Source organism: Ischnura elegans, chromosome 10, assembly GCF_921293095.1.
Source record: "Ischnura elegans chromosome 10, ioIscEleg1.1, whole genome shotgun sequence".
NCBI lineage: Eukaryota > Metazoa > Arthropoda > Insecta > Odonata > Coenagrionidae > Ischnura > Ischnura elegans.
Window position 1 is genome coordinate 90388469 of NC_060255.1, and position 27658 is coordinate 90416126.

At 41.9% G+C, this 27658-nt stretch overlaps 2 protein-coding genes across 5 annotated transcripts in view; both read right to left on the reverse strand.

The window, feature by feature from the left end:
- LOC124167206 (heterogeneous nuclear ribonucleoprotein L) overlaps positions 1-27658 on the reverse strand; it is a 313940-nt gene that overhangs the window by 91560 nt on the left and 194722 nt on the right. For all 3 annotated transcript variants that reach the window (XM_046545053.1, XM_046545054.1, XM_046545051.1), the window contains one exon: positions 19292-19361. In XM_046545053.1, the coding sequence (XP_046401009.1) occupies positions 19292-19361 (70 nt within the window). The remainder of the gene's footprint in view (positions 1-19291; positions 19362-27658) is intronic.
- Positions 8695-13643, reverse strand: LOC124167205. 2 transcript variants are annotated; one of them, XM_046545050.1, is made up of 3 exons: positions 11378-13643; positions 10951-11262; positions 8695-10879 (listed from the first exon to the last, which is right to left on the reverse strand). In XM_046545050.1, the coding sequence occupies exons 2-3, from the start codon at positions 11254-11256 to the stop codon at positions 8741-8743; spliced, it is 2445 nt and encodes an 814-aa protein (XP_046401006.1). In that variant the 5' UTR covers positions 11257-11262; positions 11378-13643; the 3' UTR covers positions 8695-8740. The 2 variants fall into 2 exon arrangements, with proteins under 2 accessions (XP_046401006.1, XP_046401005.1); XM_046545049.1 differs by having other exon boundaries at positions 10951-13643.

Here is a 27658-nt window from a genome sequence, read left to right on the forward strand (position 1 = left end):
CAACGGTACAAATTGGGCGCAATGAATCTCACACGTGTACGAGATAACATCATCTCCGCCAGAAAATATCAAATTCATACTCCGTGTCATTACAATTGGAAAACAAAGCGAGGATACGTAACCACAGTAATCACTCCTCGTAAGCGAAGTCTGCACACACACTACATAACTATCAGCATCAAATAACATGAAGGATGTGGCATGATGATGACAAGTTGCAAGAGACAAAAAATTGATAATTGCCTGGTTAGGTCTTCAACATCAGTCTTTGCCACCGAAGCAAAGATAAATACAGTAAAATACAGAAACGTTCAATAACATGCAAATTCTAAAAAATATTAACTTGAAAAATAAACCATAAACGTATGAATCTATTCCTACAAACAGAAAAAATCTGCATGTGAAATTAGGCATTTAATAATTAAATCAAGAGATCTGTCGCGTAAGGCTGGTTGCTTCCACAATTTCATCATTCGGGTAATGTGCAGGAATTCCTGTTCTTTGAAAAAATTAGTGAATTAATACTTGCTGTATTACGTACTTCTTAAAAACTTAATGAAGAAAGCGTAAAAATTCGGGCTGAAAATTTTGAATTTTAATGCATAAGCAACATTTATACGAATGGAAACCAGAAATTGCTATTTGCACCACGTTTTGGGGTATTATAGCCGATTTTCTGCGCGGGTGACTATTAGGAGATGGGGAGGAGGATAATTAGAGGGAATATCTATCTTAGCATCAACAGCCATTCTAATTCCTTTCCTAGTTTTTTTTTCGGCGTGAGCTATTTGGCTCGACTTTGGCATTACGTACGCGGCTTTAACGCAGTGGAACCTCGAACACATTTAGAGACAAAGGCATCATTTGAGTGCAGAGGAATGTTAACGAAGATTGACATTTCGGGCCAGACCCTGTAGCAATCCGGCGCGCTGCATCACGGAGCCCTAAATAAAGCAGACACGCTTAATAACATAAATCATTTCAGACAGCGAGTACTTCTTTGATGTCGTTCGTACTTGCAAGTTTTTAGTCGTGAAAACATTTGGCAAAAACGTATCTAAGGTCTACACAAATTACAGGTAAGAGTGTACCGACTTACCTCCTCATATTGAGGTAATTCTGGTAAAAAGAGGGTTAAGTAATGTGAAAGACAAAACATCACATGATTTGTGCACAGCATGCACACATTATAGCAAGAATGCAATCATCGGAAGGATAACAGAAATAACAAGCCAAAAATAGAAAAATTGGTTAGGAACCTAAAATAGCAAATCATCTTTAAACCAAAATTTGTTCACGGTAACTAAACTGGACTTAAAAAATAGGCAAGGAAACATTGTTGACAACCATTTCGAGGCCAAAAAGCCAATTGTAGCTGCAAAAATAAAAGAATAGACTGTAACCAGAGGCCGTCAAAAATATTTCATCAATTCCAAACATATACTTTGAAAAACCTTCTCATAAAATTTCAAGAAATTTGAAAAAATTCATAACTTATACTTTGGAAAAGGGCAGTATTTCCTAAGACGAAGGCCAAGGGCATGAAGAAATGGGTAGAAATAAAGTTAATTAGGGACGGAGGCGTGATAGAGGAGGCCAGGCACTGCTCGCTACGGAGATGTTTCTGCCAATGTAAAAGGAATATCCAAGAATTTCGGCGAAACGAAACCCGAAAAGTCATAAAAGCGACCTGTGTGCATCGTAATTGCTCATATCCACTGAAACTAGCTTTACAAAACGATAGAAATAGAGGTAAAATTCGGCACTTGGTATCAGAGCATCTATCCCATATAAAGGAAGTCGGTTATACCTATAGTCAACAAAATATTCACTTCTCGAAACTTAACACATCTAATAGTCCTCTACATTTCGCCACTGCAAAACGGACACAGCTACAATATTTTCGAGCATGTCCTTCACGAAAACCCGCGGCATTTCTTTCGTGAATCACGTCTTCGTGGCTATAATTTCACGATTCCCAGTAAAGCCTTAACAAAATGCAACAAGGCCACGCGGTCATTTTCGCGGCCAGCGGTGCTGAATATCACGGAAATAATTTATTCCCCACATTTTCTCAACAAAAGATGAAACGGCCACACAGACTCCTTAAAACTGCTGCTGACAGGTGTGCGACCCAAGCGGAACGCATAAATAAAAAACAATGACGTGATGACGCTCACCGTGAAAAAATAGATTAGCAGAAAGTGTTACTGAAATTGACACGCCTTCCTTTGCACATACTGAGCAGACGTAGAAATATTGTGCTTTCCCTTCAGCGATGAAAAAAATGCTCAAAATTTTTAATGCATCGTTTACATAATTTATTGTTTGGCAAGCTAATCCAAACCCGTTCCTCGCAATACAGATTATACTTTCCCGGCTTCAGCTCTGGTTCCATACATCACAGGCAAAGCCACCAGTAAATTATACTTCTCTTTTCCCCGCATATCTACCACCGTAACGCGCTATATTATGGTATCATATTGGGAAGTGGTGACTGAAATTCGCACAGAGCGAGGGTTCTAACAAATTAGACCCTAAGTAACGTCATGAATTAATTTAGACATTAACATCTCCACTTAATGCTCTGGCAAAAATTGTAGCAACAAACTAATTATTTCCTATTGGCCGAACAACCTGGCTACAAAATTAGCCGTTATCTTCAAATAGAATGTTTTTTGTGTACTCGAAATATTACGAATTCGTACAGATCTCATATCTGTGCAAATGATGAAAATTATTAGTATATAAAATATGATTTAGTGATTGAATGTAAGTGCCAGTAATGACGGAGAAGTGAGGATACGGGATTACAAGCATCTGGATGTACCAGTACATTACAACCAAACCTTATTACCAAATTATTCTAAATCTAAGCATCAAGAACGCCTAGAACTTTATTCTACTGAGTAAGCATTGGAATTGGAATGCATTAAGTACATGAGAATACGATGCAAAACAAATGTAGTTCAAACTGAGAGCAGCGACAATGATTAACGCCACATAATATACACAAACAAAGGTTTAACGCGTATATAAAATATATGAATACTCAATGACGAAGGGAAAGAGACTCGCTCATAATTGTCGCATAACAATTCGTACCCCGAGATTCGGATGAAAATAGTTTCAAAAATACCCAGGCGCGGTAGTGTTCGGAGGATAAGTACGTTTCCTAATTTAGAGGCATAAAAGGCATTAAGCAGGGATTGCTTTTCACAAGGTTCCATAAGAAACGAAGTGTATGTCACTTTCGCGAAAATTACTTATCATGCCCCTCTTGTCACCCGTGAAAGTGCCTCCCGCTGGCTTTGAAAGTTTTACTTCTTGGAAACAGCAATTATAAATCCAGCGGGTTCAAACACAGCTATGACGATGCTTGCCCGTGAACATCAAATGAAGACAAAATGAAGCTTACACGTAGAACCCATTGGAAAAATGGCTGAGATAAAATTCGTCACTATGGGAGCTTTTTGAGAACTAAAACTGAAATTAAGTATCGAAATTTCTGAATCAAGGGCTAAATACTCATTAAGTGAAAAATAATTCATTTAGTCATTCATTCATAATGAGGCCCCAAGTTTCAGATTCAACAATTTGCAAGTTGATTTTCAAACAGGAAAAGTATTGGTTGCATTCCATGGATTCCATGGATGGATTCTAATTAGGGGAAAGCTTCCAAAAAAACCTTTGTCATAAATTAAAAAATGACGCAATAAGTTCGGATCCTACTTAATCCCGGCACCTATTAGCTACAAACCCTGCAGCTCCTGCCAATTCTTATCTCAAACAATAAAAGCCGCATTGGATGCACTCGAAGATGCAGGCACGAGAAGCTAAAGAGACGCACAGAACTCGCACCGCCGCGACGTAAAAAGCCTTCCACGGCCCATTCCCGCCACCGGCTTACCGACTGCGCTCGAATGAGAAAACAAGACGCTCATTCCTTCCCTGCTCGACAGGAGGCGACACAGTGACATGAAACAACGAGCAGACGGCGGGGATGAGAAAAAATTAAATCCGCGAGACAAGAAACCCAGGGGTCCTATCCAAACTACAGAGGGATGGAACGAGCGATAAAACCACGGCTTGGATTCAACCCGCGCGCTCGCTCCAATTCCCTTTCAAGAAGATCCTTCCAGAGCCGCTCCTCAAAATGACCCACCGCAGCAAGCATTATGCTCCAACGGCACTGTAGACGTAATACCCGCGGCATGGGGAACTTAAATGCCCCAGCTTGAAGCAAACCTACCTTCCATTACACAGATTCTTTTCCACTCTAAGAGCTACTCAACGTTAATTGCAACAGAATAAATTTGAGCGCACAAATAGGCCACGAGCACCATTATCAAAATGTTTATTCACGAAAACCTTATGATGAATTTGCCGAACCGGTCGTAATAAAGCTTTTTCAAGCGAGAAGTATAGATATCAGGTTATGTTCCTTAAATTTACGTACTTATTAACGTGGAAATTTGCGGTTCAATTCATAGAGGATTTTCGTTCCTTTCTAGACCTAATAAATAAATGACCGTAATTTGGCCAAACAAGCGTATATTATTAGTTTTCAAGCGAGTCATTTTACATGATCACAGCCACATACTGTTACTCGCTTACCTGGTGACCTAGAAAAAGAAGATCAATCCGAGAATTTCCAATTCAAAGCAATGGAAAAGTGGTTTATTTTATGTCCTAAATAAATACGTTAACGCAAGCAGTATTTTTTGTGACAAGTGTATCATGGATTTCTACATAAAATTCCTTCCTTAGGAGAAAAGAATGTATGAACGATCAACATTACCTTATAACATGCTCGACAAGAATGCAAGCAACCACTAGGAGGGCTTTGCTGTCAAGGAATATGTCATCCTCAAGCCACCAGACATAAAGACCGAAATAGCTGGCAGTGAGGGTTAGAACGCCTTGGGATTTCAGTCCCTGGAGCGCATGCTTGCTTCTATTTTGCATATTTGAACACGCCTAGAATGACAGAGGAGGCAATGTGACCTAGGAAGGGGAACGTAATAACGTGGGAGCCGTATGGATTTCCGCCGTGATAATTCGCATGAATCACGCGTGACAAGCATACATGCATTCCGTCGTTGTGGGAATGGCACGTGATGAGACCACTAATTGTGTTCCTCTCGATCCCAGGTCGATGACGTCAACGCATGCCGATGCCGCTCCCACAGATGAGCGATACGGATTTGGAGAAAAATGGTCGACCATTGAAAGAGACAAAAGACACGCACAAGACCTCGAATTCCTTTCATCGACACCAGAGCCTATTGATGCCGTGATACCCTTCTTCAATTCCTTCGCTTGACACCGAAGTAGGCCTTCTCAAAGTACGGGCACGAAATGTAGAAAGGAAGCATTTGTGAAAACGAAGTTTTTCGGGCTAACCGAAAATCTGTCGATTGAAAACTCAAGTATCCCCCGCCCTTTCAATACACTTTCTAGCAACTCAGGATCACTTATCTATTAAAATACAAACACTTTGACGGCGTCTTAATGATTAAAAAAAACTATATAGAATATCGACGAAAATAGTAACATAGTCCACCTTGATTTCACCAAGAATTCCCCCCATACGAGGTAAAATAGCAAACGAATTAAAAGATTTATCGAGGAGCAGTTTACTTAACTGCAATACTGGAGACAACAGATTAATGCAGGAAACCAGAACAATGAAACTCAACTCCCAAAAAAATATCACAAAAATGTTTGTACCCACACTGAAAAATTTAGAACTACGAAGTGGATAAACAAGCCTCCCTACGGAAATATATAGACATGGGTTGGCATAGAAGCCCTTACCTCAAACCCAGCCTAGGCAGAAAACCTAGACAAGCCTCAAGACTTGAAGAAAGGGAATCGACCCCTTCACCTACAGAACACAGTCCACCTCAATTTCGCCAAGAATTCCCCCACACAAAAGTAAAAGAATAAAAAAGACCAACTTGAAGGGGAGGTGGGATGGGGACGATGATGGGAAAACGCGACTTGTCCGCTGCTTCAAACATCTCCATCTTCCCCCGGACACAAAAGACCACGGCGGGGAGGGGTGAAGTCAAAGAGCCTTAGGCAGGGCCTCAAGTGGTCGGCGGGGGAGAGCCGCAAGCCCCCTCGAGAGAGAGAGAGAGAGAGAGCAAGGGGGGGCAGTCAAGGACGAATTCAGAGGGATTTCGGAGTGGAGCGAGACAATGGGGGCGGATGGTCTGACTTCAGGACCGCAGATCAGCTACGGAGAAACCCCTCTCAGCGACTTAGCAAAATAAGGAATATTTCTGCGGAGATGCAGGAGGGAGGTACATCAAGGTTGTTAAAAGATTCCCAAATTCGAATTCCCTGACTGACAAAGATCTTCACTTCCCCACAATTTTTCCCACCTCCCCATTGAGGGTCTGGGAAATGCCTACCTCGGGATTTAAGGAGTATCTCGCATGACAAAAGTAAGCTTCGAAAGCCTTATGATATTTAACTTAATGAATAACAAAACGCAAACTCAAGAATAAAAATAAATTCATTAATCGTCCAAAATAAAAAATTAAAAATGGATCGACGAACTAGAATTACAAGCAATGTACAATTATATGTTAATTTGCATGCATTCACATCTTGCAGTGGCTTATCAGAGCTAGATATATTGATAAAATACGGGAGGCACGACATACCAAAATAGGATATTTAGAGCGATCCAAAAATGGAAAGCGAAACTGGTTTCATGTTGCGCCATACAATGTTATGGCATGACGAAACCACGGACGGATTTAAAAAAATCAAACGAAAAGAAATTTAAAAAATTGCCGTTTACAATTTTATCCCCGATCACATTGGCATTCCCATAAATCTGAAAGCTACGTCACTAACCACCCTGGACACGCTAAGAATGAAAAACGGGACCAAAATATTTGAATGCTCGACGGAGATCGGTAAGAGATTGCATTTTAAGTGGAAAACGAGAATATATCCCTCTTCTCTGTCAAGAAAAAAGAAGTCTCTCTTACAAATACAAGGGGAAGCGTGCTCTCTCGGGGGTAATCCCGGTGGGATCAGGGCAAAGGTGAGTCGGAGCAATAATAGGATTCTCCGAAACCGAGAACTGAGTTGAACGAACGATCCCGCGGCGAAATTGAAACACGTTATGCCGATTGCCCGCCGTCCTCTTAAGCGAATTACTTCACCGTCAAGATCCTTCAGAGAATCGCGGGACGAGAACACGATTGAATTACATCCACGTAGAAGTCGCATAGCGAACTCAGCGACCTGCGACTACGGGAAAATTATTCCAATTACACCCCCGTGGCCAGGGATTTATATTTTGCTGGCCTTTCCGGGGGCGCATTCTTGCGCATTACGAAACTGAAGTTCCGAACGCGATCGTTTCGCCAAATGGAATCCCAGCGCATCCATTCCACAGCCATGAATATTAATGGCCAGAATACTTGCATTCTCAACGTCAAATAAGGTATCAACACACAGAAATACGCTATGTATACCATATAAATAAGCTTTTCCACAAAAAAATGAAAAATTACAGGAAAGAAAAGGACTAAACTAGACAGGAAATCACGATAACTTCCACTTATCATTACTACGACTACTTCTCAGAAAATTATTGCGAAAAAAGAGGAATTTATTAAGACCACTATACGCGGTGAACCATCACGCGAATGAAATTATTAGTCGTGTATAACGGAAAAATTCGCGAATGAACCGTCATGCGCATGATCATTCTAGGTTGGGACAAGATCTCAATTTCCTCCCATCCTGACTTTTCCTGACTTTTTCCTGACCAAAATCTTGATATATCCTGACTTTTTCTAGCGTTCGCCATAAGTTTTAACGCATGAAGAAAGATGTCATAAGAGGTCATATACAAGGAAATAGCTCAAAATATGCAACACTTCAGTATTTTTTAATTGTAATATCAGAAAAACTTACAAGAAATGTTACTACTGTACAGTACTACACGTTAGGTACTTTGGTACTTTCCAAACAAAATATGGCCACTGTGGACTAGCAATCATTGTGACTTAATCATTAGTCAAAACAGTAAAAAAAACAAGGTGAACAAAACAATCACAATTTACTTATTTTAAGTACACTTCACACATAATAATAGTTCTTTCATAGTGACTTTCCAAACAAAAAATGGCCACTGTGGACTAGCAATCACTGTGACTTAATCATTAGTCAAAACAGTAAAAAAAAAACAAGGTGAACAAAAAAATCACTATTTCCTTATTTTAAGTACACTTCACAAATTATCATAGTTCTTTCATAGTGACTTTCCAAACAAAATATGGCCACCGTGGACTAGCAATCATTGTGACTTAATCATTAGTCAAAACCGTAAAAAACAAGGTGAACAAAACAATCACAATTTACTTATTTTAAGTACACTTCACACATAATAATAGTTCTTTCATAGTGACTTTCCAAACAAAAAATGGCCACTGTGGACTAGCAATCACTGTGACTTAATCATTAGTCAAAACAGTAAAAAAAACAAGGTGAACAAAAAAATCACTATTTCCTCATTTTAAGTACACTTCACAAATTATCATAGTTCTTTCATATTGACTTTCCAAACAAAATATGGCCACTTTGGACTAGCAATCACTGTGACTTAATCATTAGTCAAAACAGTAAAAAAAACTTGGTGAACAAAAAAATCACTATTAATTTAAAGTGCACTTCACAAATTGTCTAAGTTAGAAACTCCATTGTTAAGTTAGAAAGTACCAGTCAACTTTTTTATTTCTTCATCAATGGCATCAGCCTCCTTCTGGCTTGATGCTAACACTTTCATCTTTTTGGCTTGAAGCTCCTTAACTTCAGTTCCAATCATCTTCTCATGGGTCCTTTTTTTTTCGACCTCAGCGTCCTCAGATCGGCGCTGCTTCTTTGCTTCTTCATACTCGGAGCGCGCGTGCCGAAATCTGTTGATCATTTCAGCAGATATTTTTATGTTTTCTACGCCACCAGCAGCGTTGACTGAGTCGTACACTTGGCGCTGAGCCACCAAAGACATATCTAATTGGTTCTCTACTATTATCTCCTTATTGATGGAGAAGCCACGCTCGATGAAAGCTTGGCCATGGCTTATGATCAGAGCCATTTTAATCACTTTCACTAAACCATCTGAGCACTTATAACGATCCCAGATACCTCTCCAGAAATGATCTAGTCTCTGCCTCTGACGATCATATTCTTGACAGGCGTTAGCAAATACTTGTTTGTCACAGAGCACCTTAAAGTCAGACAAAATAGTGTCGCACTCACTTGCAGGAAGCCAATTGCGGCTGTGCAGTTGTTCCAAGAAGCCGTTCAGTCGAGTAGAAACGGCAGTTTTGGAATGTGAAATCAGTTCTGGGTCACAAAAAGTTATGGCTCTGCAGAGTTTGTAATTCAAGGGAGCCTTTTCAAGAATTTTACTAACCATAGCCTTCAGCAGGAGCACACACTCCTCCTTGAACTTCAGCATTTCTGGAGTAGATACTTGTACTTTTTTGAGAGCGTCCTTTACAGAAAAACTAAAATTGAAGTTCTTCACAGGAATCAGATTGTCTTCATTGGTAATGTCAACTTTACATACATCTGACTTTCGATTTACATAATCATTCTTGACAAAATGTCTAAGCAGGTTCGACACTAAGTTCGACAGGTCCGTGTGCAAGAACGGCGCCATTGGGTCATTGGTTTGATAAGTAGTCAAGAATGGCTCAACAAGTCTTGCAACATATGAGAAGAAGGCTAACTTAGGCCCCAACATCTTATCTTCAACAGCTTTTGCAACATACAAGAAGCCGGCAGATTTTATTTTATCCTCTTCAGGTCCAGTTCTCACTTTTTCAATAAAAGTTTTTACGTTTGGCAATATTTTGATGCAATTATCGGCACCAGGTGCATTATTCAACCACCTCACTGCACAATACTTATTTGGGAAAGTAGTAGAGCCTGTCCACTCTGTATACTTACTGCGACGGGCAGGCACATTCTTAAATATATTGTATAAGGCCCTGAGAAACATGACAATATTCCAGCCACACTTACTAACCCCCTCTTTGAAGGAATTATGAACTACGTGCAAACCACAGGACCCCATGAGCAGCAGCAGTGGCTCATCCTCACCAAACTCTGTTTTCATATAAATCTGGAGATCTTTCAGGAACTTGACATTAACATTCGGGCCATCCATGCCAACCATAAGCACATGAGACTGCACACTTCTAGGAATTGCTGTGCAGTATGCCGATATGAGATCAGTCGCCCTTGAGCGACCCAGGAACACTGAATCATAATATTTCGTCACCGTTTCATTTTGATCATCACACCAAAATTTAATGGCAAGATCCATTTGAGTCTTCTGGCTACACTTATTGAGACTCTCGTCAAATAAAACTACCACAAAATCCAGTTTGGTTAACTTAGATGTGATAACATCATGGAAATGTGGGGCTAAACCATGTACAAGTGAATAGGCGATTTTGTTCCGACCCAATTCCATTTTTGCAGCAATCATACTATCTGGGAACATTGTGGGAAATAACTGCACTGCCTTGCCCCCAGAAGACAAAGAAGTATGGCTCGTTACACAATAGATACACCACAAAATCTCAGCTTTGGTAGTATCTTGCTTCATTAACCAGGTGTTAAGACCTTGCAAACCAGCAGTCTTCGGGACGGCGATAACTTCGTTGGTACATCGCGCACATGGGCATGAACATGTGCAGGCAGGTGAAGCTGGTGTGGGGTCATCGGGATCGTCCCGAGGGTCTTCTGCAGTCCCACCCGATGCTGAGGAACCAGGTGCCGCCGCCGTGGGGTTCACCGACGCGGATGTAGAGGTAGAGGGAGTTGCTGTAGTCACCTACAAAAATCAGGCTGGGGTAGAGAACCAGAAAACCCCGAAGATTTTACAAATAACTCACCATCACTTACCTTCTTAGCGGAAGGCAAACAAAATATCTTGATCCCGTAACAGCTCTTCTTGTTCTCGACGGCAGTATTGTGGTGGGTTGATGACAGGTGTTTAGTCAGGGCACCGCGACCCATGTTGCCGAGTTGATTCGTCTTGCAGCACACCGAGCAGTAGAAAGATGTTGGTTTTCCTTCTGGCAATCCATGCTTTAATGCAGTCGAAGTCTTTGGTGAGAAGCAGCTGAAATGAAGCTCCTTTGACCAATCCTCGTTCCAATACGTCTGCTTTCCCCCGACCATGACTAGAGACGAAATGGGCCTCAGCATTCGGGTCTGAAAATAATACAATCTCATTTTGAACTACAGCACCATTAAGTTTCAATGAATAGTCGAATGGAGTGGATAAAATAACACGACAGTGAGTTTGCTAATATTCGTGACAGCCTACCTTCAATGAAGAAAACGCAACCTCCGCTGCTCTCCAGGCACACCGACTCGTCCGGACTCGTCACCGTCGCACTGTTATTGTTGACCCGCCGCGGGCGTAGACCCGGGGAGCGCGTGGGATGGCGGGGGGTGTGGGGGGAAAGGCGCGGAAAAGGAGCGACCGTGGAGCCAAGGTTTAGAGCCTAAGGTTGCCTCACTCGCTTCTGCGCATGAGCCTACCAAGCCGCTACTATGTCACAGACGACCCAATGCAACTTTGCTATTGCATTGTCGTATGGTAGTACAGAATTCATTTAAGGTTCCTGAGACGCTGCGTCGCCATGCGTTCAACACAATGTAGTCAATATTTCCTGCGCTTTCTCCGTTAATGGTCTCAGTAGTCCACAAATGATAAAATGACTTTTTGTGGAAGAAGAGCGCGTTACACTGCCGTGTATGCCGGCCTCCCGCTATACAGTGGCGACGTGCTCAAACTGTCAGAAACGAAGAAAGCTGGACGAAACGTCTCATACTACACGTGGGCACTTGAATTTAGGAATCCTTTTATTTCATGGATATACAAATCGGCACCAACAACCTCTTAATACCCCTCACACGTTAAAAAAATATCGCTGAAAGTGAATCGGTCAAAATTAATATGTATATATACCAAAGAAGTGATGTACAAGATTTGCGATGCTCCTATCACATGTGATAAGCTAGATTTTTTTCCACTTTTGAGATAAATTACCTAACATACTTATTCGTGCAAAGACAATTATGTTTTTACATCATCAACCCGAAAGGCATGACCTCCACTGTATCCCCATTGTAAGAAATCATTCAACCTCATTTCTAGACGTGAGACTAAAAACTAGTTGTAATTTTATTATTTTGTACGCCATTAAATAATACAGAGCAATTTTCCAGGCAATGGCTGAGCAGAATAACCCATAACATGTGATAATTGAAGTTCAAAAATATTTTAGCGCATTAAAAATATTTCTCAGGCATCACGGGAAAGATCGTAAATCGCATGATAGAAACCTATATTTTTTATGGTAATTATTCCTTCACTCGAACAAGCTATAAATTGGTAGTCTTGCTAAACTTCTAAGGTAAATTAGGATAAACCGTTTCAATTTTTTTTCTTTTCACGTCATATGTACTTGCAACTGTATTGAATCAGAACCTCTTCCAAGTGAAGGATTCTTTTTACTTTTGAGATTTTAGCCTGGTTATCCGATCAAAAGTCATTAATTCAGGTATTGATACTTTGCTCCAGATTTATTGGTAATCTTCATTGCGTTCAGACTTTATACTTTTCTCTATTCTCAATTATCAACTAATTTTTCCAGAGCATGATAATGAACGACAAGACGCATGGTGAGAAAATAGCGTTTTGCAATGACATGGTCATCCTTAGTGAAAAGCATATGCATATATGTGTTTTAGTTTTATTTAGCTGATAGCATACCTGACGGGTGATCGAGAGGAGCTTTAAAAGTAGGCATATGAATTCAATTATAGTGCATCTGAATTAGCAATCGGTAATTTCAAAATTTATTTTATAATCAATGATCGTTATTTTTAAGTGACTCACATTGCTGAATGTTTTCTAGAAATTTTCTAAAAATGCTTTGACTCTTCTGAATTCTCTCTGAGCTCAATATTGAAGTTGGTTCCTTTTCAATAGTCTAAATTATTTGCTAAACGTTTGCCTAATTGGAACCGCTGCAGCAAGCGATGTAAAATTTCAACCCTTTTCACTTTTTGCACTCGTCACATGTTTATTTTATTTTTTGATTACTCCAAAGGATTTCATGCATGCATGCATGCATGAGAGGGTTAAGAGTGTCTAAAGGCCGTTTTACACGGTACACGGAATTGCGCAGTCTGACGTACGTGCGAAGGCGCAATCAAAATTGCGTCGTGTAAAGCGGTGAATTGCTAGAACACATGCGAGAACCTTGCCATGCAGCGGCAGGCAGAGCGACGCCAGCACTCCTTGCTTCGGCGGTGAAGGCGGCAGCCCAGTTCGGCACGGGTTAGCACGAGGGGAAGGGAGGCGGTGAGACAGCGCGGCGCGGGCGTTCTCGGCTCATCTTGCGGCTGTCGCTTGCCGCCAGTGCGGCGTGCGGTGGCCGGCGGCACAGCAAAAGGCACACAATCCGATCCATCCTGACTCTTCGGGCGCTCATCCTGACGATTTCCTGATTTTCCTGACCAAAACTTTTTTTCCTGACTATTTCCTGACTTTCCTGACTTTCCTGACTTGTCCCAACCTAGTCATTCAATGTTCTGCGTGTTTTATTTTCGCTCGCATGATCCCGTGAATGGTGGCAGCGCGAATGATTTTATTCGCATGACCATTCAGCATGATCACTCACCGTGTATAACGGACTTTACATGCTTTTCTCTGATTAAACAAATCTTATGTAAAAAGTAATTCCAAGAACTTACGAGCGTGATAACCGGACCGAGTATTACGCACAGCAATTTCTTATCGATGGACGAAGTAAATAGCTGAGCAAAGAATAGCTGAAAAAAATGCTTTCACAATCAAGTTAAACTAATTTATTGCATAACGCTAACACTTTAGGATTACGAAAATAGATTAGAAATAAAATAAAATGGAATAATGTACTTTGGGCAGATAGACCTTTTAGAAATTATCATAAAATTCCGAAGCAGAATAGGAAAGAGGCAATCGAAATCATCGACTTCTCATTAAACAATTGAAAAAAATTTAACCACTATCATAAGGTCACTCATGCCAATTTCATAGGGATTTACGCAGGTCAACTACACCGCACCTTTCAATTCGGCACGAATATCGCAATGCTACAAACCTCGTTTCCTTCGGCCAGCACAACCACGAATGAGGCCATCGCAATAGTTAGGGCAGGTTGCGGGTAACTGCAAGGATTTGGAATGGAGACATCTAGAGACATGTGATTGATGACAGCATTTTCCACAGGACCGACATGCATGGACGGGTGCTCGGCCCACAGATATGCGAATTGGGCCAGGTAAACCGGCGATGACAGCCAGCGGATGGAGTGGTAGGAACAGGACGGAGAGATATACGCGAAAATGCGCAGCAGATGGAGAAATGAAGTCATGGCCCTTTCCAAGATGTGCACCAAAAAGTTAATTGTGAACACAACAGATTCAGCGGAATATCGACAATTTTCTAACCGCTCAGATACACGTAAACTGAGATGAAGTGAATATTGCTTCTAGATCATTACTGATCGCAAGAGGATTACTTACGGCCAATAAATAATGTATGCATCGGAGACCACCGTTCCGTGCACTACGGAATTACACAACGTAAATCACATCATCAATTTCACAGCAATTTCCGCAGTCATGTCACAGGAGATACATGGAAATGCAAAATTTGCGTAAACCTTTCCAAAGTGTAACTAGTACAATGATTCACGCTCAGTTACATACTTCCTACGCGAGAGTTTAACTCTGGATTCGCACGCATAATGCAGACAACATAACAAGAACTATAATTAGGAAACTAAATGAGTCATCGGTCTACCCAGCGTGACGTAAAATGCACATTCATACATCAATTAAGAAAATTTAACGTAGGGAACTTTCTTACACACACATTTTTTTCCGGGTTGACAAAACTTCACAATTATTTCCGAACATCATAGAGGTCATCATTTAGCAATAACTACGTATAACGGATTCAAGTAATCTGAAGATTTAATTACTCGCAGAGAAATGCCAGCCAAAACTTAGGAAACGGATGGCCTGGTTGAAAGGAACAGGGAACACCCATAAAACACAAACCATTCCAAAACGCAAAACAGATCTACTCTTCCTGCGGCAAACCAAAGTCGAGAGAAACTTAATTACAGCCGTGTTGAGAACGTCGCAGGATACTGGAGGACCTTTATTAGAGGAGTTTCCCGAAAGGGGGCAGATCATTGAGGGAGATTAACAAAAGGTTTCACAACGAATTAGCTTAGTGTGCCACGAAAGGGAGAGAACAGACGAAACTTGTTTCAAAACTGCGGGAGGTCACTGAGGCAAACTTAATTAACAGAGGGTCAGTTATCACGTCTCACAATGACTCAGCTGACACCTCTTAAGGAACGACGAATCCTCCCGGCGAGAGATGGAGACCCGGCAAACCCTGGCAAGAAATTTCAGCCGCCCACGTCAACATTCGCGGAAAACCTGCCACGAAACGTTTCGCGAATTTTAAGCCAGGGGAGGAAAGCGGAGGGCGGACCGAACCTACTCTCAAGCGTCTGGCAAGTTTAATTAAGGTCCAATTAAAAACGGGTCAGGCCGAGCTGCAATAGTCGAGGGGCGAAATCATCCCGCCCTTACTGAACAGCGCTTCCGATCGCTTCGCTTCAAATAATGAGAGCATTCCGTTCGAGAATGCACTTGCAGAGATAACGGGCGAGCGGAACTCATTTCAAGAGCAGCGGGCTGGAGGCGGCGCTGCGAAACTTTTCGATCCCACTTCAGAATTCTCATCTCTCACGAGTGAATGCGTTGGCAATTTCAACTTGAAACGAGATAAAAAGAAATCGTGGAACGGATTAACAAGAAAAATGTTTTAAAAGTTACTACAAATAATTTTAAGGAGAGCTTAGTGTCACATACGGTGGAACGTTGGATTACTGATCGCAGGGTTCTGGGTTCAAATACCAGTGAAATTCGGACACCTCTTTAGTAATGTTTTAACTTGAGGATAGCCCTGGGGAAGAACTGACACTCCTACTCTGAAGAACTGATATCACAACTTCGTCCTCGTCTAGGGAGATCTCTATCCTCACCTACACAACATTAGGGTTAATCACTGAATGAGTCTTGGATGCAGAAATAAGAACAATGCAGTTCCACACATATTATGATACGAATTAATTCCACTCAGGTTTAAAACTGTGACGTTCACTGAACGAGTGACAATTTTAGGTGAATAAGTTCATCGACTGTGAGATGAAGAAAGGAATTTGAGCTCAAGGAATTTTATTCAAACGTTTAGACGTATCAGAAGCGAATAGAAGGTACCAAAAACGAAGCGATTTTGTTCCAAACAATCAAGCTCTCAGCTATTGCAAAACTTCCAATTATAAAATCACGCTAACGTAGTCCTCGAAATGAGTTAATGCTACACAGTAACAAATTCTACGCCTCTTCGTTTGGCCACAGCAAAAAATCAATATTACCTAAGTAAATCACTCGACCAAGAAAATTTAATGCATCGCAGTGGATAAGAAATAGCTTCCATGCCACATTTTACCTATTCATGTGCATAGCGTGTGCATCCGAAATTTACATGCTTTGGAGTATTAAAGTGATAATTCTGTCAACTGGAATTCCACCAAAGTCCAATTTCTACCCAGATCTCACTTTGTATTAAGTTTATTCACACCACGATTGCAACATCCTAACTTCTGTCTCATTGAATGCCAAGTTCCCGAATTCTCATTTCCAAAGACTGGGAGATCATCCCAAATAAACTAACCAAGCCAGCTCCCAGAAATCTATACCCAAGCTTCTCCTCGGAATAGACACGCAATACTCCCGTAAACATAATTTTAAATTGTGTGATAGCAACCACGTCAGAAGGAACTAACATTACCTCATCATCAATATAAATAAACCTAATACTACAATTCAGTGGCGGAACAATGTGCCTCAGAGAAACAAAACAATAATTTAAAACAATTGTCTAGTTTTCACGTATAATACTTGCATTTGCTTTAAGTTAAACATCATACTTTAATATCATGGCAGTGCGACGAGAATGTATTTCTAGGCATGTCATTTTTCAAAAAATTTCCCGTTCTCCCCGTTGCCTGGGAGGTGGCGGATTCGTCCCCCCAGCCCCCTACCAAAGCCTATCCCTAGTTACGTCACTGCTTCAATGTAAAACTTTGAGTTATCTTTCACTTGATGCATGATTTATATCTGTAACTTTAGTGTAATAAATATTAGACAGCGTTAAAACCTCCTCATTTACTTGTGTTGAAACGCCCTGTGTTATTTCCCCATGATTGCACGATAGAACTAAGTTTACTTTTCATTGAATCACTCGAAAGCTCCATGGAATAGTCGAACTTAAAACCAAGCTACACATAGAGCGTCCGATAACCGGCTGACACGTGGATAAGAGGAGTGGATTCACCTCGACAACCGCGATCCGTGGAGGAAACTGCAAGGGTTGCGCGGCCGTAATTTCAGCGATGATGCTCTTCCACGGGAAACTGTTTACCCATTGCAGCGAGAGGAAGGTCGACGGAAAGTCTCCCCCGTGCGTTTATCACCCGAAATGAATGGGGCTGTTGGAAAGGGGCGGGAAAATAGAGCCGGGAAGCGCGAGGGGTGGGAGGTAGCGTAATAGGACTTCCTAAAGATGCTATCAGTTTCCTTCCCCGGCACAAAAAAAGGGGGCGGCGCCATTAAGAGCAACAAATACGCTCCTGCGCCGTGAAATATTATCGCTTCCGCAAAAAAAAAAAATACACACACCTCCCGGAATTCACTCGAACCCATGCACACGAACGCGGCAAGATGAGCATCGCCGGCACAGAGTTTAGAGGAGTTCTTCGCGGGGAAGGAAAATGGAGACATTATAATACGTTATCATTTGGGAGAGCCATGATTTCCCCGACACACTCAGAATTTACGGGAGGTTCGAACATTAAATAAGACCTGACACTCCCCTTCATAATCTGATACGCGGGATGACTAAAATTCCGGCAACAATTCTCAATTAACCGCGTTTTCCACGACGTCTTTCCGCCGCGGAAAAATAAACTGGGCGCTTAACTGCGGTCCCGGGAGAGCATTCTAACGGCGTCATAAAATTTAATCATGGGAGAGCAACGATAAGGTATTTTTAAACAAACGAATTTCACGACACCAATTATTTCATTGCGAGGGCCGATTAGATTTATGACACTATGAGAGTGTTTTATAGCAATAAGCTAATGCTTATTGGTGTGAGAATGAATCTCAACATACATATACTTATTTCGTCCAGGGGGGTTTTACCATCAAATATCAGTTATAATTAACTTTAAATAAATTATCAAATAAATATCAGTCAATTAAATATAAAAATATGATCTGATGACATAAGCCGTAGTTAAATTTTGAACGCAGAAGTAAGAATAAACACTTCTATGACGCGTTCACAAAGAAGACGTGTTATTGAATTAGCATATTAAGTACGTACTAGCAATAAGCCTTCTCTTTTCCAAGAATCATGATCAAGAAATGGGTTACCATAAAACCTCGAAATCAATGTCATGGAAACAAATTTATGAAATAGATCTTAAAAGCTTTAAGATATACTCGAACAATAGGTTCATCTACGTTTTCATACGTTCAAACAAAATTTCCCCTAAAACCCTATAGCATACAATGGAGCATACATACAGTGGAACTTACTTTTATAATATACTTTCAACCTCCATACTTAAAAATCTTCTATAAGTAAATCAAGTTTTTTGCTAGTGCGTACCAGCCCCCGTTTCAAAAAACTTCTACATACCTATATGATTTTCATTATATATAACTACGGTATTTTAAATCGAATTAACAAATCCAGATAGTAAAGGAAGTAAGGATATACGCGGGCTTGTGATTTCACATGCCAAGAGGGACCTTTTTAAAACTATGATTATATACTTCTACAGTTAAATTTTTCGAGAGTTCACAAAGTTGACCTGCCCACTGTAGCCTATAACAATATAAATTGTGAAAATGTTAAACCAAAAAAATAAGCCCTCGACATAAAATTGCCCTAAACATGCAGGCACGTGAAATCATACACACATGAAGACATAAGGACACAAAAGAGGAATGAGAAACTGGGCCAGCCAGACGAAACCGCCCGAGGCCAGCGCAGCTTACTCATTGGACAAAAAGAAGGCAGAGTACTCACCACCGTGATTGGGTAGACCGGATTAATGATTGTGAAGAGGAGGACGTGGTTCACTTTGTCATTGTCTGTCCTGAAACAAAGCAGAAAAGATTTGGCTCAATAACGGAAACATAAGCGCCGGGAGGAGGAGGAACAGAGGACTGCGCGTGGGAGGGCCGTGGAGTAGGAGCCGGTGATAAATTGCCTAGGGTTGAGTGAGAAAAGGAGTGGCGGGGGAGGAGGAGGAACCCTTTGGGGAATTGGCAGAGGGTGACGGGGTTGCTCCACCACTGGCCGTCCCTCGGACAGAAAGGGCATAAAAATGAAACCAAACTCACGAAGCGATAACTCTCGCGGACGTCGCAACGCTGCGTAATATTTACGACAATAAGGGACGGCCCCAGTGGGTCGAACGCGAGGGCCGGCAAAGGGAAAACGGCGATGGATATCTGGTGGATGGAACAGCGCACCGGCTAAACAATCGCTTTCGCCCGTACAGTAAAAAAAAGGGAGACAAGCTCTCATTGTTCTGGAATCGCGCTCCGTCGATGTATTCGCGCGGTGGAGGTGTGTGGCAACACAATCCCTTCCTGTATCCTGTGGTTCTTGACGTATCAAAAACCTTATTCGTCATCTTTCACTTACGATTTTCCCTTGAAAGGTTCAGCTCGCAGGACAAATGACTGTAAATCCCTGTGGCATCAAAAGAACGTAACTGCTTTTATTCAGCATGCAACCTGAAGGAAAGCAAATCTTTTTCCCATTGATAAATAAACCACGAAAATGTACAAAAACTCCTAAGGTACAAGTAGCTTACATGCCCGAGAGTACGAGAATGAGTGCGTGACGTAAGTATCTCGGTAGAAAATTATGAAAATCGCGGGAATTACAAAATACCCCTTAAAACCACGAATCCCGTCTAGTACCAGATTCAATTTAGCCGTTATGTACGAGCAATAGTAATCATTCAGCGCTCTAACCAAACCCGAAATCGGGATGGATAGGGCGACAAGACAAGCGCTTTTGATACATATCTCGAGGCACGCTTCACAGATTGAAAAGCTGGGAAATAATTTCCACAGCGTGGTCGTAAAATCTGAAAAGAATAAAATTTACAAATGCAAATTATTGCGCCGTGGCTCATTCCGTCCCCCGAGAAGAGTTACGATCAGGACCAGGACACACAGCAGAATGGAACAATTTTTACGATGCAATACCGAATGATCGGACGATAAAGCGGCCAAAAGGCAAAAGATTTACCGACCCCATGATTTAGCATCACGTCAAGCCAGCCAAAATAACTCTATGTACTAAAATACGATCACCTTCCATCAAAAGTATTCGGACATGTGCACAACTGATCAACCTCGTTTGGTATACAACTACGATTTAAGCTAAGCTGAGACACACCCTTGTGTTGAATTCCGTCGAAATAGGTCAACATTGAGCATAAATCAAAGAAAATTGTCCCCTCGAGCCATGGGCGTCGAGAAATATTTGCCTAGTACACTTAAACTGCTAGAATGCAGTCACACAGAGGCATGGTAACTAATATAACTTATCTATACATGAATTTACTTATCAATAGTCCTATGTGAAATCAACAAGCTAAAACAAGACAGCGATACGTTTTATGATTGAATACGATACTAACTGCTATGACAGCATATCTTTGAGTTGTAGGAATGACTGGAATTCCTGGACGAATACTGTTCCAGCAAGGTACCCTCTACACGTGCACAGGTTATAATACTATTGAGAGGTAGACATATTTTAAGGGATGTTTATCTAATTGAGAATAAATCTTATGAATATAGGCTTATTAGTGGCTACTACCACAGTTCACATCATCGCATGGATCGAATTCGATGATGATTCTATTGATTCTTATGGACTGTGATTCACCAAATAATCTTTACCATAAACGCACAGTACATTTAATACATAATTCGATGTCCTCCGCTCACAAGAGGAAATATCTATAGGTTCGGCAGAAATATATCGCGTAAACGACAAAGAAATAAGCGGCGGCCAACCCAAAACCTAGGCAATAGCACTTGCGAGACGATAGCAGACTATATTTTGGGTCCCCGGATCGGGCACTGACGAAAGAAAATGGAGGGCTTCCTTTAAGCCCGAACAACGATCCGTCCCAGTAATGGATTAACCGCCCATAATACCTGCAAAAGCCTTCCACTCCACCAAGTCCACCTCGCGAATACCACCGGGACTCCCTCAGCACATTGGCACGTAAACAAAGCCCACGCGCACGCGAAAAGCTCACGCGGAGAGAGAGAGAGACGCGGCTGACGCATACCGCGGAGCAAGAGGGCGGAAACGGGGGAAAATCACGCATCGGATTTATGATCCGGATCGGAAATTTATGGCGACCATTTGCGGTTCGTTTAGGAGCAATTAGATTAATGGAATGGGCCACGGGAACGCCTCGCCGCGTCAAAAATTATCCCCGAAAAGGTGCCAAGTGGGGCTTGAGGAGGCCGAAGCGGCAAGGAAGGATGCTTGCCAGTTTTGACGAGCCCAGCGAGGGGGGCAGGGCCGATGACAAGGCAGCGGGACACGTCCCCGCCAGGTGATGCCTATAATTATATGAGAACCTCCATCGGTCCGCTCCCAAAGACAGCGGCCACGATGAATGCGAGACCGATAACAGAAACGCGGCGAAGTCGCGAGGCGCGCTCCGCAACCCCATATTACTCACGATTGCATGCGCGCCGAAAATAGGACACGAATTATTTCTCCGGTCAGAATTGACTGAGAGCTACCCCACGCAGGACCGACGTTTTAACTCACAGACACCCCCGGATGCCAAAGATATAAATCCTTCGATCGTCCCCTGAAGACTAAGACCCCAACAACACAATCCGTTATGAAATTTAAATCGTCGAAAGAAAAGATAGCTGGAGAGCGCGAAGCATCAATTGCCTCAGTGGAATGAATAAAAAACAAGTCATGCGTCGTAGATACCCGACGAGGAGTAAGCAGCAAATTTCTTGGCGGAGGGAAGATTGAAGACACTAGCGACTGCAGCCGTCTCGTCTTATAAAGCAGACCTCAACCAAAATCGTAAATCACTACAAGGAACTACATTCGCTAAGACTAACACCGCGTGGAACCGAAATATCCTTCATATTTGCCAAGGGGGTAAGACCCCTCAGGTATAAATTATAACCGAAGTCGCCTAGACCTAGAGAATATAGGGAGACAAAACAGAGACGGAATTAACAGTATAAAATAGCCAAAATCCGCATGACACACAGGCTTGGAATGCCACCGAAAACCAACCAACTGGCCTCCACAGGTATTTCTAGACGCCCGGAATGGTCAATTTAATTTAACGAACTACTCAGCGGTCGTGAACACAAAAAAAGCCTCCCTTCTTCTCACGTACAACTATTTCTGCCGGTTCCCTGGGCACTTCTCAAAGCGGAGACACATGTCAACATCGGTTTCAACATCGCATTTACGGCGCGGGGACATGGCCCCGTGCAGGGGCAACGAAATCCAATCCGCCTACTCCGTACATAGCGCGAACAACGGGAGTTCTCAGAACGCCAACGCCAGCGATCTTCAGGCGCGTCGTCGAACTGACGACCCAAGGATTACTCCATTACGGCTCCTAATTCAAGAACCGACTCTATCCGCCGGGTTCTAGGTACTTCTGCACCGCTAGGGCGCCATTAATTCGATCAAAAGGCCAGGACAAAGAAGGAAGGCGTTCACCCAGGCGCTAACGCAAGAGCAAAATTGCTTACTATATTGTAAGTAGAATATAAAGCGACGGCGCGTGGTGAAATAACACAGAAATATAAGGTTCATTAACTTTGAACAGATCCCAAATATACGCAGAAAATAAGTAAGTAGAGCGATAGGATCACGAATTAAATATGCTAATACAAAATTGCCAGGCCACGCTTGCGCGGCGTCGCTTGATATTCTGCCTATCTGTTTACGCATGATAAAATAAGTGCTCCAGAAAGATTCTACATAAAATAAGTAATGTTATAAAACGCTAGTATCCCCTGAAAATCTCTCGTCACACCACGTTAACATTAAAAAACTTCCATAAAAATTAGGACAAAAACTTCGAGAACATATGATGAAAACCATATTTCATATTCACTGATTCGATCAAAGGAGGTTTGGGAAGATATCTTCTCCTACTTTCTTTTTCCCAGTGGCCCTTCTAAATTACATTTTAGCGTTATTTTTTGGCTGTCCGATAAAAAAACTTTCACCTTTCATTAAAATTAACCAAGTGAAAACCAGCCAATTCACAAAAAGATTCTTCAGAACGCCCCATGACGTGCAAGTAGTATTAAACAGCAGAGGACTCCGAAAACTGATCAGAAAATAAGTAGATACGGCAATAAGATTACCAAATTTATACCAATTTATTATGTCAGGTGACACATGTTATTAATATCAATTAAATCTTTCTGCATATTGTCCAAAAATTTACGCTCATTAAAGAAGACTTTTTACTAATGAAAATTAACTTTCACTGAGTACGCGTCAGAAAATACGACCGCCTCGAACGCTGCAGTTAATGGTGAAAACCCTCGGAAGACGGGAATACTTTTAAAAGGGTGTCATTAAGAAGTGGGATTACGGAGTGACAAGGGCTTCCCACGGCCCCGCGGTCCTCATAATTAACTGCGCCAAGAGCTATCAGTTTCATGTCTCCCTTACGATGAGTTCTATGCCCCGAAACGGGGTGGGCGACCCTTAACGGAGTGACGGACAGAGGGAGCACATCGTTTATACGAAACGAAAAAGAGAAACCTAACAAGGACAAAAGAAGAGATTTGTGATAACTATCTGCGAAGAACGGCAAACTATGTCCGTAAGCCGCTGACTCTAAAAAAAAGTATCGCTATACCTTCTGATCTTAACTAGGCGACCTATATTTTTTATGAATGACAGGTGATATAGTTCCAATACCTGCGTACCTGCTCTAAGTGATGTTGAGTCAGTCATTTTTCATAACACTGTGTTTATGTTAATGGTCCACTGTGCTATTTTTTTGAATAAGTCTTAAGGAGAGGAAATGAATTGCCGAATAAAAAAAATAGGGTGCATTTTAAAAAGACATACCGCTGTTCATATCTTTGTAAATAGCAAAGCTACAAGGAAGGCAATCATGCTAATAAATGTCCCCCTGACGGCTAATGGACATTTGCTGGACACAATTTTGAATTTACATCTGGACAAAAAGGTTATTTCGAGTGGTCAAGATAAATGGGACACACTGTATATTGCCGTGCAAGGTATGCACCCGTTCCGGCAATTTCATTTCTAATTTTATCCTTTCTTGCACATATATATGCTGATGCACCATAAAAATGCATTCCAGCTTGCCGAATTCCCAAAATAAGATTGATACAACACCAACCCCATCAGCAATTTAATCCAACATCTTATCCTTTCATCCACACCATCAATCCGCCAGATTATAAGAATTGGCCAGACTATAAGAAAAAGGATATGTGAAGATAACTCATAAAAGCAAAAAACTCAGGGGAGCTCACCAGTACCCTATAAAAGGCAATCCCATGACAGTAATATCGCGCATCTATTTATCTTTTAGTTTCTGCTAACCAAAGAAAGTAGTTCGACGAATCAACATCTACATCATACCCCGCAAGCCGCCTAAAAGGCGTGTGGCAGGGGGTGTTAGGACACCAGCCGTTTACAACTAAAAAGTGCTCTAACGAGGTTGGGACTAGAGTTTATTTAAGTCCTTTACGGTACGGGGGAAAAACGAATTACCATATCTATCCGTTCGGCAAAACATCTCTCTTAATTTATCGCTTCTATCGGACCTGGAAATATAGTGTGGCTCTAATATTATGTTCTCTGTGTCGCTCTTAAAGATATCCATTCTCAATTGTTCAAGCAATCTAAGCCTAGCGCGCAGCCTCGGAGTGGTTTTCTCTATCAATCAACAACTCCGTTATCTGTACCTCAAGCATAGCAAGTATGCCACCGAGTCACCATCGACTCGCGACCATGAAGGGATAAGACGGATCTGGTGGGTGTTGGAAATTGGAGGCAAAGGCTGGAGGGACAGCGCGCGTGCTATGCTACCGGAATAGAAGCGTGCACGAGGAAAAAAAGTGAGAGAGTCGGTCCAGTGGTTGAAGTGGACACGCTCCTGCGAGTAACACTAATCCTCTCCCCACACCACCGAACAAACATCGCCACCAGACAAGGAAGAGAGAAGGACTCCCGAGTCCCCGAGGCGGTTGCGCGGCCAATCCAAATTTAAAGCCGGGGGCGGTCAAAGAGGGGCTAGATGGAGGAACGAGGAGACATAAGACAACAGTCGAGGAGGAGATTGCAATACCGGAAACGCGACCCGCCCCCGACGCGGAAAAAATGAAGGAGCGTGCACCACAGACACGCGAGAGATATGAGCGTGATTCGGAATGAACTGTAACATAAGCTACAACAATCATAATCCTCGGGCGGGACATGCCAGGATTAAACCGCATCGTGACGTCTGCCATATATACCCCATGGGCCGATTTTCCAATTGAAACACCCAAAACAAAGCCCTGTGTGTTCTTTCATGCATCAAGCTCTTTAGAGAAACATTGGAAACAAATAACGTCGCAAGCATAGTCATATTCATCGGTGCTAATTTGTGCGCACAAAGGATATTACTCATCGAGATAAAAAATGAGAAGTTAAGAAATCTGATAGAAATCAGATCCGAATCCCAGCCTCCATCTACGTACCACCCCACAAAACTGCCTCGGTGGCTGTGGTGATAATACACTTCCCGTTTACAAAATAAAAAATGAGAAAAAATGGTAGGTTTGGAGCGAGTTATCCACTAGAGTTCCACTTATCATTTATTTCAGTTCTTCACTATTCGAGAAAAACGCGGCACGCATCCGTCCGGCAATATTTCTATTATTTCATCCTTTCTCACGAAACTGGAATTATAGATGATGATCTCCGCGTCACTCTGAAAACATTGGTTTTCAATACTCAAGCAATTTCCAAGGTGTATCCTGATGTTATTAATGTACTTCGTACATGAATTCGTGTACTTAGGTTTATTATATACGACCGGTTCCATCCCACCAAGGCGAACCACATGACGGGCCAAACAGGCAGACAAAATCAGCCGTGACGAAGGCAGCTCACGGTCGCTTCTCTTATTTCCGCCTCCGCCGTGTAAAAAGTACAGGCGTGCGCCAAAGAGACGAGAGTGATGAGCGGAGGGAAGCTGATTCGGAATGAACTGTAACTCAAGATCGAGCAATTTTGCTCCAACCGAAGCGACATGTCGGAGCTAAAACCGTATCGCAACATCGGCCAAACTTGCTGGTAACCCATGCGCCGATTTCACAATTTACACACCCAAAACATCGCCCTCTAAGCTCATTTTCATGCATCAAGCTCACAAAAAAGCATCTCTACAGCTAATGACTACGAATTCAGTCACGCGCTAAATTACTACACACCAAGGATGGTATTCGTCATCAAAGACTCATCTGACAGTAAATTAGAAGATCCAAGTCCGTATCCCAGTTAACTAAAACCACTTCTCCGTGGAGGTTAGAACAAAATACATGCAAATAGTTTCCAGTCTTCCTTCGCATTAAAAACGCGGTGAAAATCAGGAAATGCGACAAAAACGCGGAAAAAATAACTACTAATCAGAAAACAACCACTAATTGCGAAAGCCAATGCAAGAATATACTAGGCATATCTACCACATCATTACTGCTGTTTCATTCGTAACAAAAATCGGATTTTACGAGGGATAAATTTCAATGAATCAAGGAAAACATTTAACAAGGAATCGACGACAAATTCGATTGGTTATCGACATAGCATTAGCTTATACTAAAACAGACAGCACAGCTAAAGCCATTATATTTCCGAGAAAATTCGCGTCAGGATCAATAAATTTCAAAAGGGACATGACTATCAAGATAACCTTAATTCCATTAGCATTTCCCTAATATCATTCTTCGATAGTCATCACTGCTGTAATTCAGGGCTCGACTAATACGTAAGTAGGTCATGCGGTCAATCCACCGAACTCAGGAAATCACTGTCATATTGACACGCCACCCAGGAATATAGCGGGTAAGGCCATGATGTTACCCTAGCGGGGTCATCGAATCCGGCATTGGCCATACACATACACGTATAAGCTGTTCCAAACAATTACCGAATTGTCTTCAAATTGTTGAAAGCATCCCGACAAATAGAAAACGGAAATATCCAATTATGTATTTATAATTCCTGGGCTGACAGAAAAATCTAGGGAACGACCTAACAATCGCAAACCATTCCAGGATTCACAATACCAAGCACTAAACATGGGAAGCTACGGAATCATAAAAT